Below are 17,858 nucleotides of genomic sequence, written 5' to 3' on the forward strand. Positions count from 1 at the left end.
TTTTAACGAGTAACTTTATTTCAATAGATTAGATTTCATGGCTGACTTCTAGAAAAAAGAGGTCACTTTCTTTTTACATGTCAGTTACAAAGGTGATTGAGAAACTTCAAGGCTTCATCCAAGCCAACAGCGCCATCTTGCATAAAGGTAGTAACCATTATTGTAAGTGGATTTATTGCGAGCGAAGCATCTTGCAGCTGTACTATCGCACTGGCAGAGTGCGTACTTGCATCGTTTTTTGGAATCATTGCCATACGAGGAAAGGCTTTCTGGGGGTAAAATAGGAGAGAGACAGTTTACGCGTGACAGTTAAGCAAATTATACAGAATGTGTTTAACTTCTTACATTATTTGCAGGATTTCTCGTCGGTAAATTGATAATTTTCAGATTCTACTCCGTAGAGCACATTTGTTTGTCAACACAATCTAAGAGTGTGTTCGACTGAGCTGAGTCTCGGAATGTCTCATTTTTTATCTATCGTCCTATCTGCAAGTTGTAGTGCTAAGAGATGTAGAAGTATTTTTGTCATTTTCGTTGAGTCATACTCCAAATAGACAACAATTTCGCCCTTTTTGAAATAAAACACAAACAACAACAAAAAATGAACTGACAAATTTGAACTAATCTGGGATAATTGAATCTTCATATTTTTCGCGTTTCTCAAACGTTTTTAGGTGCTCTATAGCTGAATATTGCAATATTCCAAATAATTCATAAATACAAGTGTATAACTAAAAAGAAAAGCAGAGGAGATTACATTTGCAGATGAAACCAACATTACTTCACCATCAAATTATCCCAAATTGGTTCCAATCGTGTTAACTATTGAGCTGCTTCAGTTAAAATGAACGCATGCAAAATGTTGGCAATCTTGTTTAAGCTACTCACTGCAGCCAGTACAGCCAAATCTCTTGTAGACCAGGTAATAAATTTCCAGTCTACCGCAGCCTGAATTCTGTATGGCTCTGTTATAACATTCATCGTGAGCTTTGCAACATCTGCAAATCAAAAGATCCTGTTTTGAGTCATGTTTACTCTACGTAAATTTTCGTGTCAAAGAGATTTAATCCTAAGGATAGAAAGTTTCTTGAAGGTATGAACGTTTTTCTTCATCAAAGACCGTTTATAGCATCGTCGTCTGATCACCCTTATCTGCTTATCAAAAGAATAAATCTTGGGCAGTGATAATTTACATCACTTGACATTTCTATATCAGCAAAGTACTGTTTGTTTCAAACAGTGATTAGTTCACTTGGTGATAAAATAGCTCTTTGCTACGTCTTTCTTAATGTTCTGATGTTAACTGTAGATAATGGGAAACAAGAAGTTAATCATCGACCTGGCAAACGTGTTGGAAAGAGAAGCGACTGTGACAGAAGTCATTCATTCGATAATGATCAGATGATGATGTTCGTATTCGGTCGTCCATTTGAACAAACAGTAAGCATAATGCTGAGATAGCCATACTGAGCCATGTCAAACATCACAGGGCTTGAAATTAACGGTAGTCCCGCGTTCACAGACTACCAACTTTTCCCTGGGGTTACCAAAATCCATGAAATGGTAGCCAACACGGACTACCAAAGACCGGGACATAAAATTCAGTCAGTACTTGGCGTGCAATGGAAGTGATTGCCAATGAAAACGCATTTTCATTGCATTTTGATCATAATGTATCAATCAAGGGCAATATGCCTCCTCCCAACTGTTGTCCATTAGCCCAAAAAAAGTTCGTTTCTGGTCACCGCGTACGTCATTTCAGAAGTTGCGCGTCATGGCATTTTTTGGTTGCATACTAATCACTACAGCTATCCTTGATATCCCTGTTTGCATGTCCAAAAATGCTAAAACGAAAACAGAAGTATTATGCAACCAGTGATAGAAGACAATAACTGTTGCATCAATAGTGCCAACCCAGCATTGTTCAGAAAAAAAGGAAAAAAAGAAAAGAGAAGAAAAAGAAAACCGCGTCGCCGCATCACTTCTTCTGAATGTCAAGGACCAGAAACATTCATTTTGTTTTGGGTTGGGGAATGGGGGTTTATACCTGTTTCCTTTTGGTACTAGTAGTATTCAACTCAAATGACTAGAAAATTCACTTCGCTGGCAGAAACTTGAAAAAAAGTTTTTCTTGTCTGGATAATGAAAAACAATATCCCTCAACTAAAAAATGCGTGGGCTACCAGCCATAGTCACTGGGCTACCAACTTCAGAAAATGGTAGCCCAAGTTGACTACCAGTGGAAAAAGTTAATTTCGAGCCCTGCACTAATGTCATGTCATCAATAGCGTGACATCTGATCGCGCGTATAATATGCTGGTATATAGATGTGTTCCGAGTCATTGATGATTATTGACATGTCTGTAACACCGGTCATGCATTGCTTTGGATGAGGTGATGCGAAGATTTTCAACTAGCGAGACACATGTATTTCACCATTAATAACACACATTTAGCTAAGAAAAGCTCGAACACTCATGAAACTATGCTGACTTGTTGCACACCTTGTATTTTCCGGATAGCAGTTAATAGTTCAACAAGTTTGTTTCAGTCTCTCCCATCTACGGGGTTTTGTCCTGTGTTTGTAGAACTATTTCAAGTTGGTGTTATGTTATTTCCTGTCGCATGCAATATCAATCGTCGCGTGTGTTGTTATACTTTTATGATATGCAGACTCATAACGATCTTTTTCAACATTTTCTTTACCTGTCTGTAGCATCAAGCGGTGTACCGCTTCCACCAAGCCCACAATAACATCCATAGCTGATGTAGTACAAGGCTGATCTGCCAGTGGCGCAGGATATCATGTTTTTGAACTCGATGAGGCTTTGAGCCTTAAAATCTTCCATGTCTGCGACAAAGCGATTGAAGAAATTAACATTTTGAACAATAAATTTTACTTACTAAAAATAGTCAACAAACTGACATGTTTTAATCAAGTTATATTCCCGCGAACATGTAACCTTACCAATGTCAAGCGAAGACGATTATACTGATTCGAAAAGTTTCCAATTTTAGCCTTGGAAAATCTATTAAGCTAGATATGTTATCAGTTCGTTCATAAAATAATCTTCATTTTTGAAATTCGGAAACTCTCATCAAGCCGGTGTACTTGGGCGCTGGCAAAACTTTCTATACACGTCACACAGTTGGCATATGACTACCAACTTGAAGACTGGATTCATGTGATCTCTCTGATCTCAATGTATCAGTACAATTGGAATATTAGGTCTGAAACTGTTCATAGGTATTTGAACGTCATTAGCTAGCTCTTCCATAATATTGTTCTTGGGCTTTAGTTAAGCGCTTTCATGAAAATGTTGACTTGTGAAAGATGCGAGGAGTGCCCGATATAAAGTGATATCACTGTCATCACTACGTCACTAGAAACTTACCTTCGTCTAGAACCTCATCTGGCTCATCGCTGCATTTCACCACCAGACAAATGCTACCGACCACGAGGATAAAACACAGACCATATCGCACAGGACCTTTGAAGAGCATTTTCTCAAACTGACGTTATGTCCGGTAAAAATCCTTGGATTTTAAGTCGATATTAGTCCTGCAAAATCAAGGTAAACAGTTGAACATGTGCACTTTTTGGTCAAAATTTGTTCTCAAGCTATTAAGTCGACATATGTACAAACTGTCGTCAAATAAAAACAAGGAAGAAGACGCGAATAAATGCAAATGTCCATTATGTATTTGAGATTTATAATTACATTGTTCGTGCATCAAAGAAATCTTGATAGCATATCATACGCCAGGCTTTCCGAACTGTTGTAGACTTTTTACAGGAGATTATATACTGTATCTAATAATTATGTACGATCGACTTGGTAATGTGGAAGTAAACGAGATTTCAAAGCACTAGTTATCCTGACTTTCAATGAAACAGATTAACATACTTGTCAGTGTATTGAAAAGTTTTTGTCCAAAATATTTAATTGATTATCTATGTGAGTATTCTATTATCTATCTAGTATCTATGTGGCGCAGCATGCTTCTACAGTACGGGGACGTCAAATGTTCACGAGGGGCTCGCACCAGTTAAGTACAGCTGTATGTTGAGCCATGCGGTGTTGTCACGGTTGCTTTATACTCAGTCGGTCGCTTATGAACCGATGAAAACGGGCGAAATTTCCACTCATATCACAAAACTGAGAGAAAAGCTTAGCCGTGGCTAAGTAAAACTCACCTAAAGTTATCCGGGGCTTGCTTGTGTCCGATTTGATGATTTCCAGTTTCGGTGTTCTTTTATACACTATTGACACTAAATAAATTACTCACATTTGCATACGATCACTCACGCAATGAAATTAACATAATTGTAATCAAATGCTGTACACGGCGCATATTACCTGTCACTATAGTAGGGTTCTGACTGAAAGCTATGAAGACAGGATCACAAGTACAAACTTACACAATGCAAAAATAGCCCGTAAAAGACAAATCTTTAAATTGGCCGGTAAACCACAAGTACAGCTTCTGTGTCAAAGTTAACGAATCACCTTCCCTAGCTAAGTACTATTGCATTAGATGATCTCGTTCTTTTGGCAAGTCAGTTGGCAAAAATATGATAAGTATGCGTTCCATGAAGTTTTGCACACCAGTCTGAAAATACGGATTATTCAAACGTTTTAATATCGGAATTTGTTACTTAAACTTTTGCGTGAGAAATCACATTTTTGTTTTGTACAAAGCATTCAAGTAATTGTACGACTACAGAATCCCGCGAGTAAACAACACGCGTCGGTCCGAAAATTGTTCATTTTAGGTAGAAACAGCCAGTGGGAAAGACTGCAAACGCTGAAAGAGGGAGAAGTGGAGAAGTAGTGGGAGTAGGCAGAGATGCAATTAATCGTCAAGCAGCCACCTGTCTTGTAGTCACGGATGTTTTACAGATTAATGCAGTTTAAAGGGTCTGTCTGTTTACCGTTTTAAGAGTCACTGAAAAGTTGCTAGTATAGGATAAAGCCCGAGTACGAGGACTCTTCTGGTATATAAAGTCCAACCCTATGATAAAATGTCTGGCCGTGACATTTTATCGTAGGGTTGGACTTTATATACCAGAAGAGTCCGAGTACGAGGGTTTTATCCGACTGAAAAATATCGCCCCTAACTGATATATTTTCGTTTTCAATGTGTTTACGTCAAACGTCCCCTTTGTCAATGTAACATATTTAGGATATGAATTAAAACTTTTATTTGTGAAATAGCCTTCCAATGTAATGGAACATCCTATAAATGCCCTAGGGCACATTAGTTTATGTTTGTACCAACTGAGATTTTGTGTTGCAGCTGGTTTCCGCTTTGTTACCAAATTTGAATGTTAGGGAAAAACCGTACCAGATGTCTACAGAATATGACATGTTCACTTTTGATTGGACAGTACTTTACTACGGCGCTGTCATTCGTTTCTGGGATTTGGTGACCAAGGCTTTACGAGTAAATAAAACACCCTGAATTGAGCACTCTGATTGGTCAATCAACAGTAGATAGTTTTTAAGTATAGGATAAAGCCCAAGTACGAGGGCTCTTCTGGTATATAAAGTCCAACCCGACGATAAAATGTCGAGGCCGCAGGCCGAGACATTTTATCATAGGGTTGGACTTTATATACAGAAGAGCCCGAGTACGAGGGTTTTATCCGACTTAAAAACTATCGCCCCTAACTGATATATTTTTCGTTTTCAATGTGTTTACGTCAACCGTCCCCTTTGTCAATGTAACATGTTTAGGATATGAATTAAAACTTGTATTTGTGAAATAGCCTTCCAATGTAATGGAACATCCTATAATGCCCTAGGCACATTATATAAATGCCCTAGGGCACATTATATAAATCCCTAGGGCACAGCAGATTTTGTGTTGCAGCTGGTTTCCGCTGTGTTACCAAATTTGAATGTTAGGGAAAAACCGTACCAGATGTCTACAGAATATGACATGTTCACTTTTGATTGGACAGTACTTTACTACGGCGCTGTCATTCGTTTCTGGGATTTGGTGACCAAGGCTTTACGAGTAAATAAAACACCCTGAATTGAGCACTCTGATTGGTCAATCAACAGCAGATAGTTTTTAAGAACTACTTATTGCCTTCCATCTGTTCAGCTGACAGTTTAATCCTCCAAGGCTTTCAATATATTGCCTGTATTACTTTTCTGGAGGATACCGCGACATTGGCACTTTAGGCATTATAGGATAATATTAGGTAATAGGTAATAATGGTTTATTTCCTTTTCGAAAATGTGTGAAAAAGCACACTCACAAAGACAGTTACATGGAGAAAGTGTTGATATGTGTAGGAAAAACGAGAGTGAAAAATAGTTGTCTATGTTTTCTAATTAAGAGTCTTATATTGGACGAGTGGGGAAGTGGCTGATGCCCGACATGACGTTTTATCGGATAATATCGGATAAAATCGCTAATATCGTCTAACATCTAAGTTAGAGTCTAACATTAGACGAGTGGGGAAGTGGCCATTCCCGACATGCTGTTTTATCGGATAATTTTATCCATGTTAGATCACTTTGGTCTCATGCTACTGAAACTCTCTAACGCGGACATCGTAGACGATATTATCAGATAAAAAGAAAAAGCCTATGTCGCACCTTCACGCTTTTCTGGATTATATAGTTGAGTTCAAGTAGAAACGTACTCATTTCGGATACATTGGACAATACCTAGTTTCCGTTAATTTGACCTTTTAAAAACAGCTCTTCGTAGAGTCAAAGGTGATACACTCTCATGAAATCGAGACAAAAGGTTGTTTTTTGAGGAGGGTCAAGATTATTTTTTGCTGAATAACAATACATTTTTTGCGATCAAGTATGATTGAAAGACGAGAGGAGGGAGAATTCCAGATATATTGATAATCGTATTTCTGGAACACAAACACTAATACAGTGTACACCATGTCCTTTGACAGTTACTTTGCCTTGCAAAGAAGTTGTACGCATGAACTAACGAGATACTCTTGTTGATGATAGCAATAGATTTGGACGTATTGCGTGTTAATAAAACATACACAGTAAGTAAGACGTGATATTAGGGTTATTGATGCTGATTCATACATCGTATACCAACCTACGTTAAACATAGTTTTATAGGTCATACTGAAAACTACAGTGGTGTATGGGTCTCCGCTAACTGTAACCCCAACCACGGTGGTTTTTTGGGGATTTGCGGAGACCAACAAACGACTGGATCTTTCAGTCCACAGTAACCATCAACTTCCAAATATTTGTGCTCTGTGTTTCCAAATGTGAATCTCATCTTTCCATAGTCGATTTAACGGATTAAAGGGATTTCTCTTTCTAAGGATCAACTTCAGAATGTTTCTTAATCCATTGCATTTACAACAATGCTAATGCGTCTCCCCAGCAAGTACTGGTTTGTAAAAGTGGTTTGTGCCCTGAATATCTATTAGAAGTTATAACCTTCCTGTCGTAACGTGAAAAGCAAATTCGATCCTACCGATTGAACACTGAGCAAATATTCTGATTAAGTGATGTGATGGTGTCAAAAGCAGACTCTTACAAGACATGAAGCATATGCAACTTTGGTATGACATAGATCTCGGGGCTCAGGACCACGATTACTCACGAAGCGGTGGCGACGCGTGTGAGGACACAACAAGTGTAAGCTTGCTAGAGGGCGCTTCAGCTTGGCAAGCCAAGTCACATGTCAGTATTTGCAAATGGCTGTTTCATCAGTAATCCCCTTATTGTGCGCCCATGGTCCTGTAACTTCCCGTTAAAAATTAAAAGATTTGACAGTCTATGCAATAGTTTACATTCCATCGGAGATAAGATGATTATTTTCAATGAAATGCCTACAAAGCAATGTTTCATATCGGATGACGGGGAGTTTTCGAAAGGAAGAACTGCTGAAGGCAATATCACAAATACTGTGGAGGGGCCAGAGGAATCTCGACTAAAATGTATCTTAATTTTTTTGAGATCCCCCCTCAAAAACTTAAAAAATTTCAAATCCCTCTCTAAATGATCAACATTTTTCAGGTTTCCACTATCATATGGTCAAATATTTATTAAGGATGTACGCGCAGAAAAACATACGCACCTATCGAGAAGTTCTGCGCGCATATGTTCAACTCTAACTTTTATGACGTGCCCATACATTTTCTGTTGTGTTATAGAAATATTCAGCAGTTTGTAGAGCAGTCAATCCTAGGTCAAGTCCTTACCTCAATAAATGTATTTCTGTCGAGTTTTCACATTTTTGTCATTTTTAAATGCATCAGCGGACATTTAGAATTTGTGAGTCTAAGCCGACTCGAATCAATCGAAATCCTGCTGGGTCAATTATACCCGGTCAAGAACCCCTCCCCCACGATCATTAGGGAATATGCAATTTGTAAATTCCTGGATACTTTTGCCAAATAGTGAAAAATTGAGCTCGGGATTTATCCCCACCCCCATTATTTTTTTAAGTACAATGCATGATCTATATCTTAAATATACCACTTGAAGAGTAAAATATTCCATAAAATTAATCACGAAATTCCGGGTGTAATTATGGTAAATTTGGTAAAAAATAAAGTATTCCATTTATTCACTAATTTTTAGCTTAAATTAAGAATCTTTACTGTTCATAGCGGTGATTTTGTGATATCGTACCTTGAGAGTGTGAACATTTCATTCACTGCATGAACTTGACATGAATTGTTCGATATGTATGACAATGAAATATGACAATAGTTTCAATATCCCAAAGGCAACAATATTATTGATTATTTGATAATTTTTGTTTTTTTTTCAACTTAAATTGATTCTTCTACATCTTATCCTGTTGAAACATTCAGTTTAAAGCGTACCAAAACTGCCAGCATATTATGAGCTGTACACTTATATCACCGGCGTCTTATGATGCCGAGTAACATGTCTATCTTCAAAAGTTAAACTTTTCTTGTGATTCGTGATTGCCCATTGGCATGATTTAAAAAAAAGCACACTCTTGTGTACATTCTTCAAGCAAACAGGCCAAAATGAAGACGCCTGTGTTGAGAGCATTCTTTTAAAGAGTATATTTATTTTCATGGATTAGATCTTTAGGCTGACTTCTAGAAGAAAGAGTATACTCTCTTTTTACATGCTAGTTACAAAGGTGATTGAGACACATTTATGACTTCATCCAAGCCAACAGCGCCATCTTGGATATAGGTAGTACCAATTATTGTAAGTGGCCTTATTGCGAGCGAAGCATCTTGCAGCTGTGCCATCGCACTGGCAGAGTGCGTACTTGCATCGTGCTTTGGGATCACTGCCGTACGAGGAAAGGCTTTCTAGGGGTGAAAAGGAAAGAGACACTTTACGCGTGACAGTTAAGTAAATGTTCAGAATGTTTAACGTCTTACACTCTTTGCAGGATTTCTGGATGGTAAAATAATCGCAATCATACCAATCCATAATCCAATAACACTAGGTCAGAATTTGTAAGACAATAGTTGTAAACATAGACACAAAACAGCACAGAACAGACAGTAAATAGACGGTACACAAACAAAGTCAAATTCATGAAAAAAAGATAATTGGACCTCTGGCCAAAAGACCAAGAAGTGATGTCAGGTGTTTCGAAAATAGTAAGCACATCCTGCCCCACATGGGCCACCCGCCATATATCAATCTGTAAGTCAGATAGGTAGTGGTCACTAACTAAGGCCCATGTCACCGATGCCATCAGTGATCATTTGTCGAAGAGAGATATTGTATTTATCTACCAGCTTGCGATACCTGCCAAGAAAGCGTTTGGATGTAGAGACAAGTCTTGCTCTGGTGTAACCTTGATTTAACAATTTGTAAGAGAGATGGCCATGTCTCTCTACAAAATCACCATATGAACTGCATGCTCTTGCATATCGAATAAGCTGCGAAATGTATATCCCATAAGCAGGTGAGAATGGAATATTACTGATGAGGTGTGGAAAATTGATTATACTAAAGTTGAAATCATCTCTCTTGTCATATAGCCTAGTAGAAAGGTGATCATTAGAGTCAAATTCAAGTAAAATGCCCAGATATGAAGGAGAAAAGGCCGTTTCTGTAGTTTCTTTTATCTCCAATTCTGGAGGATAAATCATAGCGAGATAGTCACTGAATTCAGAGTTATTCAATGAAATAACATCGTCTATGTATCTAAATGTAAGGTTAAAAGTTCGAGCTACAGCGACCTTTTTCTGCTTGATAAGGTTCTGGAAGAATTTTGCCTCGTATGAGAACAGAAATAAGTCGGCAAGTAAGGGAGCACAGTTAGTGCCCATAGGAATTCCTATACACTGTTGGAAAATGTGTCCTCCAAATTCAACAAATATGTTGTCAATGAGGAAATCAAGCATACTGATAATGTCTTTCTCGGCATAAAACACTTTGGCGTTAGTAATATTTTTAACAAATTATGTAGAATTATACCCTAATACCACATATTTGTAACGGCGTGAACCGTTTTTGTAGAAAAATGCTTGGTTGATGATGTTTTTCAAGCGTTCTTTCAATTTATCATGTGGTATTGTGGTATATAATGTGGAAAAATCTAAAGTTTTAATAGATGTTATTTTTGAAACAGATCTTGATTTCAAATTTTCCAAGAGTTCCTTCGAATTTTTTAATATCCACATTTGATTTATACCACTCCGAGAAAAGACAACATCACAGTATGCTTGAAGTCCCCGTTTAACAGTACAAAGAACAGAAGTCAGTATCTTCGATAACTCTGTTGTTGAACATTTTAAAGATCCTGCGATAAACCTAGCTTTTTAAGGTGTTTTGAGGAGCTTTGGTATCCAGTATAAGCTAGGCAAGTTATTATGGTCATCCTTTGTTGTAATATTAAAATTATCCATGAATGACTTATTGACAAATTGACAATTTTTAGATTGTACTCCTTAAAGCACATTTGTTTGTCAACACTGTCTCAGAATGTGTTAGACTGAACTGAGTCTCACAATGTTTCTTTTTTTATCCATCGTCCTATCTGCAAGTTGTAGTGCTAAAAGCTATAGAAGTATTTTTTGTCATTATCGTCATACTCAAAATAGACAACAATTTCGCCCTTTTTGAAATTAAAAAAAACCCAAACAAACAACAAAAAACCTCAACTGACAAGATTTGAACTTATTTGGGATAATTGGATCTTCATATTTTTCAAATTGCTCTAAACTGTTAGGTGCTCTATAGCTGAATGTTCCAATATTCCAAATTAGTGTGTACATTAAAAGGAAAAGCAGATGAGCTTACATTTGCAGATTAAATCGACGTCACTTCACCATACAATTGTCCCAAATTAGTTCCAATCGTGTTAACTATTAAGCTTCAGTTACAATGAACGCATGCAAAATGTTGGCAATCTTGTTTAAGCTACTTACTGCAGCCAGTACAGCCATCTCTCTTGTAGACCAGGTAAAAAAGTTCCAGTATCCCGCAGCCGGAATTCTGTATGGCTCTGCTATAACATTCATCGTGAGCTTTGCAACATCTGCAAATCAACAGATCATATAGTTTAGAGTCATATTTACCCTGTGTAAATTTTTGTATCAAAGTTGTTTAATCCTAAGGATGTAGTTTCTTGAAGATACGTTTTCTTCATCAAAGACCGTTTATAGCATTGGCTTCTGATCACCCTGATCTACTTACCAAAAGAACAAATCTAGGGCAAATAAAATTGTGCATCACCAGACATTCCTATAATCAGCAAAGCACTATTTATTTAAAAATTGTGATTCATTAAATTGGACATAACAGAGCTCTATACTGCGCCTTTCTTCAATGTTCTGATGTTAAGTGTAGATAATGAAAACAAGAAACTAAATGCAAATGTGTGTTGGAAATAGAAGTGACTGTTACAGAAGTCACTCATTCGCTAATGATGCTAATGATCAGATGATTGTTTTTGTATTGAGTCGTCGATTTGAACAAATAAAATGTAAGGATAATGTTAAAACCACTGGCATTCTTCCATGTCAAGCATCATGTCATCAATAGCATGACATCTGATCGCGCGTATAATATGCTGGTAGATAGATGTGTTCCGAGTCATTGGTAATTTTTTACGTGTCTGTAACATCGGTAACGCATTTGCTACTGAAGCGATGCAAAGATTTACCACTAGTTAGATATTTCGCCATCGAAAATACATATTTAGCTAGAAACAGCTGGAACACTCATGAAGCCATGCTGACTTGTTGCACACAATGTTATTTTGTATTTTCTGGATAGCAGTTCATGGTTCAACAGAATTGTTTCAGTCTGTCTAAGGGGTTTTGTCCTGGGTTGCTGAACTATTTCAAGTTGTTGTCATTTTATATCCTGTCCTATGCGATGTCAATCTTCGTGAGTCTTGTTATACTTTTGTGATATGCAAACTCATAACGATCTTTTTCGACATTTACTTTACCTGTCTGTAGCATCAAGCGGTGTGCCGCTTCCACCAAGCCCACAATAACATCCATAGCTGACGTAGTACAAGGCTGATCTGAGGGTGGCGCAGGATATCATGTTTTCGAACTCGACGAGGCTTTGAGCCTTAAAATCTTCCATGTCTGCGACAAAGCGATTGAAGAAATTAACATTTTGAACAGTAAATTTTACTTAATAAAAATGGTTGACAACAAACTGACATGTTTTAATAGAGTTATATTCCCGCGAACATGTAATCCTACCAATGTCAAGCGAAGACGATTATACTGATTCGAAAAGTTTCCAAAATTAGCCTTGGAAAATCTATTAAGCTGGATATGTTATCATTTCATAAAATATCATCATTTTGAAATTCGGGCACTCTCATCAATTCGTTGTACCTGACCGCTGGCAAAACTTTCTATACACGTCACACAGTTGGCATATGACTACCAACTTGAAGACTGGATTCATGTGATCTCTCTGATCTCAATGTATCAGTACAATTGGAATATTAGGTCTGAAACTGTTCATAGGTATTTGAACGTCATTAGCTAGCTCTTCCATAATATTGTTTTGGGGCTTTAGTTAAGCGCTTTCATGAAAATGTTGACTTGTGAAAGATGCGAGGAGTGCCCGATATAAAGTGATATCACTGTCATCACTACGTCATTAGAAACGTACCTTCGTCTAGAACCTCATCTGGTTCATCGCTGCTTTTCACCACCTGACAAATGCTACCGACCACGAGGATAAAACACAGACCATATCGCACAGGACCTTTGAAGAGCATTTTCTCAAACTGACGTTATGTCCAGTAAAAATCGCTAAGATTTTAAGTTGATGTTAGTCCTGCAAGTTCAAGTTAAACAATTGAACATGTGCACTTTGTGATCAAAATTTTTCTCAAGCTGTTAATTCTAAATATGGACAAACTGTCGTCAAATAAGAACAAGGAAGAAGACACGAATAAATGCAAATGTGTATTCTTTATTTGAGATTTATAATTACATTGTTCGTGCATCAAAGAAATCTTGATACTATATCATACGTCAGGCTTTCCGAACTGTTGTAGACTTCTTACAGGAGATTATGTGTCCAATATTTGGTGAACAATCGACTTAGTAAATGTGGAAGTGTCGGAGAGAGCACTAGTTATCCTGACTTCCAATGAAACAAATAAACATACTTGTCAGTGTATAGAAAAGTTTCTTTTGTCCAAAATATTAAACTTATTATCTATGTGATTATTCTATTATCTACCTAGTATCTATATGGCGCAGCATGCTTCTACAGTACGGGGACGTCAAACGTTTACGAGGGGCTCGCACCAGTTAAGTACAGCTGTATGTTGAGCCATGCAGTGTTGTTGCTTTATACTCAGTCAGTCGCTTATGAACTGATGAAATCATTTGAAATTTCCACTCATATCACAAAACTGAGAGAAAAGCTTAGCCGTGGCTAAGTAAAACTCACCTAAAGTTATCCGGGGCTTGCTGGTGACCGATTTGATGATTTCCAGTTTGGGCGTTCTTTTATACACTATTGCCACTAAATTAATTACTCAAATTTGCAAACGATCACTCACGCAATGAAATTAACATAATTGTAATCAAATGCTGTACACGGTACATATAACCTGTCACTATAATAGGGTTCTAACTGAAAAATAATCGCAATCATACCAATCCATAATCAATAACACTAGGTCAAAATTTGTAAGACAATAGTTGTAAACATAGACACAAAACAGCACAGAACAGACAGTAAATAGACGGTACAAACAAAAGTCAAATTCATGAAAGAAAGATATATGGACTCTGGCCAAAAGACCAAGAAGTGATGTCAGGTGTTTCGAAAATAGTAAGCGCATCCTGCCCCACATGTGGCACCCGCCATATATCAATCTGTAAGTCAGATAGGTAGTGGTCACTAACTAAGGCCCAATGTCACCGATGCCATCAGTGATCATTTGTCGAAGAGAGATATTGTATTTATCTACCAGCTTGCGATACCTGCCAAAAAAGCTATGAAGACAGGATCACAAGTACAAACTTACACAATGCCAAATAGCCCGTGAAAGACAAATCTTAAAATTGGCGGGCAATCCGCAAGTACAGCTTCTGTATCAAAGTTAACGAATCACCTGCCCTAGCTAAGTATCGCATTAGATGATCTCGTCGTTGGCAAGTCAGTTGGCAAAAAATATGATAATTATACGTTACATAAAGTTTTGCACACCAGTCTAAAAATACGGATTATTCAAACGTTTTAATTTCGGAATTTGTTATGCGTAAGAAATAATGCACATTATTTTTGTACAAGGCATTTAAGTAAGTGTACGGCTACAGAATCCCGCAAGTAAACAACACGCAGTAACAGGCGACCCAGAAATTTTTACTTACTGAGTTTTTCTCACTGTTTTCTCTATCATTTTTTCTCCTTTTCGTCATGCTCTGACTGATCGGAGTAAATGAAATAAATGGTTATATAACCTAACCTAGCCTCTGTGACTCTTTATTTATTTCACCCCATTACAAGGACGTATATCTCTCATACACGCATGTTGTAATTAATTAGTCAACACAACTAATTATGCTAATCCGTGGACTTATCAGAGGTTGGTCGACATTGGAAAGATACAGATGTAAATGAAAAAGGAGTATTCTTTCCTATCTTTCGCGATGTTGACCAACCCGTAAAATCCCTGATACAATTTGTGTTACTTTCATTCACTTTCCAGATTTAGAAGACGATGTTCGCTGAATATTCTCTTTGTTTGTTCTACATATTAATTCGAACAGTTGTAAACCGGGTGAATGCTTGAAAGGTGTTGCAGGGATGTCAGGTATAGGGTTCATTTTCTTTGAAATTTGTTAAATGACGTAAGTTACAACGGGTACCCAAAGGATAGCGTACCGGGAATGCGATATCTTATAATACTCTGTTTGATTAATAGGTTTGATACGAATGTTTAAATTCTATTGTTGGTAGAGGATATTTAGGAGAGATACACCGACGGTCTGATTAGACATTTTATTTGCTTTAACAATATTATGTCTGAGGAATCAGAATCAAAGCCAAGCAACGGGCCAGCGAATTGGTTGAGCTATTAATAGCACCTGTTACAAAATAAGAAATTCATATTCCTATGACGAGATATGACTTCTACAGCAAAAGTGATGGACTACTATTAGATAGAATTCAGAGTATTAGAATGACAGAACAAAGGGTTTTCAATATTGTACCCATACCTGTGAACAAATAATCGGTATATATACTGGTTTACTCTAAAGGATTATTCAGTAAAAAGAATTGACTAAAAATTAAAGCTGTAGTATTATTACGTATGTACCACAGATAACGAATCTGTTGGCAGCGAAATAAAGTTGGTATTTATTATTTATTTATTATGTTGAGCTAGTACTGGCGGCAGAATACACCGTATCCCTCGGGAAATACCTTCGGCACGCCACAGAGCGCCCTCCAAGTTCATCATGATGGGGTTCTGTCATATGATTAAAGTGACTTTCGGTCAAATAGCGTGAGAATTGAAATCTAATGAACGAACACCAGAAGGAACGTACCAGTCTAGAAAATTGTTATGCTTTATTTACATAAAAACTCACATTAAATGAAATTACTCGTTTAAATATATAAACATGAATAGAAAGTTTTATGTGACCATGAACTTTCCCTGATAACCAAATTTTGCAAAATGCCATACGTATGTCATTCAATAATAGCATCAAAATATCACAGCGATTAGTCTATTGGTCCGGGAACAACCACTACCTTGGAAACACATAATTCAATCAAGGCGAACATGACTCGGCATCTTATAAACTTTTCAAAACGACGATTTTTGAATTAATTCGATGTAAAACAATATATATTTACTATTGAAAGTAAAGTAATATTTTGCTAGTTTTCACAGCTATGTCAAAGCTTTCTTTTCTATTTTATTTGTGCACAGGAAAACGACGTCAAAAAGACGACGCTATAGCAATGACCAAAAAAATGCAGCAATGGTGCTTACGTTACATGTCACGTAAATCAATGGTAAATTTGGCGAAGACAACATCGTTATTCTATTCTTTCACGATTGCCTTGATCCGTATTCTTATTTCTTGACTGTTTATGTACAGTTTAATGGTTCTTGTTCCAAAGTATAATGAAAGTAAGCAACGCCGATGTATCGCAATCATATAAATCTGACTGCTGTCTCAGAAAACGAAGCTATAGAAAGTCATTACATGACCTTAGAATGAACCTAGGGTGGATTTTACAAAAGATCTCATGCCAAGACAAGATTAGTTATTCTTAAGTAAATGTTTCGTACACATACATAGAGCTAATAATATTTTACTTTTCACGAGATTCTGACAAGTCCTCGTTTAGTAAGAGAGAGGTGATTACTTTGAATCAAATTTGAGACGAAACAAATATTATGAGGTCATTACGAAAAATACCGCAAAGGATGCACAGGACATTGGCGCAGCGCATACATTCGTGACCGCTAGGCATCAAATTAGGCGACAGTTACCCGTTTTCGTGCAGTTTCAACAATCTTTCTTAGGATTTATAGCGCAAGAATCTGTAACGCTAAACTTTGCCACGTTTCTGGATACCCTATACACACGGCTTATGTACTACTGGTACGGAGCGCGAGTCATACAAGTATTTCGGCACTCGTCCAATGGGTCCCTAAAACCGTTCGACAGTGATCGTGCAGCCACAGGCAATGGGGCGCCTTGGAACGGTAATGTTACGGAACTGGCGTTCTTTGCGGCTCTTTTTAGTGCATGCAAAACTCTGCTTTTTGTTGGTAGGTGCATGGAGGTAGTAGGAGGTAGGTGGTTGATAATCACTCCACATGTTGACGTCGTACAGCCATCTAACTTTGGTTGGAAGAAAAAGTGTAACTGTGCTAAGACAAATCAATTCATAAATCACATAATACGCTTACTACTGTGTAGTGTCACCCATGAAAAAAAAACACGTTCCATGACCAAATTAGACTGACACGTTCTACAACACACGCTAATCTCATGTTATCTCATTCAAAGACTTGTAAAGATAATGTTCTTGGTATCGAAAATGTCAAAGGTAACGGGTATTCGCGATTTCTCTTCGCCAAGCGTCAACGAAAGCGTCCAAGTCAGTTTAGCGTCAAGGTCAACGAAAACAATTAAGAACACATTAAGCTCACCCATGACGCATTTAAGACTTCAAAGATCTGGAAAGATGACGAAGACTGTAGCATTATTATCTTTATCTTGGAATTTATTGTCAATATTTAGTGGATACGTATGTCATTGTCACCAGTACAGCGAGGCCGAACCTTTGTCACGTGACCAGCCGCCGCGTAGACGTTTAACGGCAGACGACTCTTCTTGGCGTAGTCGTAATTACGAGTAATATGTTTTTGGGGTTTCCTAATGT

The 17,858-nt window shown here is 37.4% G+C and overlaps 1 protein-coding gene across 4 annotated transcripts; it reads right to left on the bottom strand.

Moving 5' to 3' along the window:
* Window positions 1-14,020, bottom strand: LOC139116671 (acidic phospholipase A2-like). 4 transcript variants are annotated; one of them, XM_070679254.1, is made up of 5 exons: window positions 13,890-13,914; window positions 3,396-3,562; window positions 2,707-2,851; window positions 889-998; window positions 1-269 (listed from the first exon to the last, which is right to left on the bottom strand). In XM_070679254.1, the coding sequence occupies exons 2-5, from the start codon at window positions 3,502-3,504 to the stop codon at window positions 115-117; spliced, it is 519 nt and encodes a 172-aa protein (XP_070535355.1). In that variant the 5' UTR covers window positions 3,505-3,562; window positions 13,890-13,914; the 3' UTR covers window positions 1-114. The 4 variants fall into 4 exon arrangements, with proteins under 4 accessions (XP_070535355.1, XP_070535356.1, XP_070535358.1 ...); XM_070679255.1 differs by lacking the exon at window positions 13,890-13,914 and adding an exon at window positions 4,199-4,222; XM_070679257.1 differs by lacking the exons at window positions 1-269; window positions 889-998; window positions 2,707-2,851; window positions 3,396-3,562 and adding exons at window positions 9,035-9,307; window positions 11,384-11,493; window positions 12,412-12,547; window positions 13,098-13,265 and having other exon boundaries at window positions 13,890-14,020.
* Window positions 14,021-17,858: the final 3,838 nt, after the last annotated feature.

Source organism: Ptychodera flava, chromosome 18 (assembly GCF_041260155.1).
Source record: "Ptychodera flava strain L36383 chromosome 18, AS_Pfla_20210202, whole genome shotgun sequence".
Classification (NCBI taxonomy): Eukaryota; Metazoa; Hemichordata; class Enteropneusta; family Ptychoderidae; genus Ptychodera; species Ptychodera flava.

Coding starts and splice junctions, on each gene's coding strand:
- LOC139116671 (XM_070679254.1), bottom strand. CDS start 3,504: ATGCTCTTCAAAGGTCCTGTGCGATATGGTCTGTGTTTTATCCTCGTG. Junction 999..2,706: donor CCGCTTGATGCTACAGACAG/GTAAAGAAAATG, acceptor TTTGATTTGCAG/ATGTTGCAAAGCTCACGATG. Junction 270..888: donor ATTTGGCTGTACTGGCTGCA/GTGAGTAGCTTA, acceptor TTTTACCCCCAG/AAAGCCTTTCCTCGTATGGC.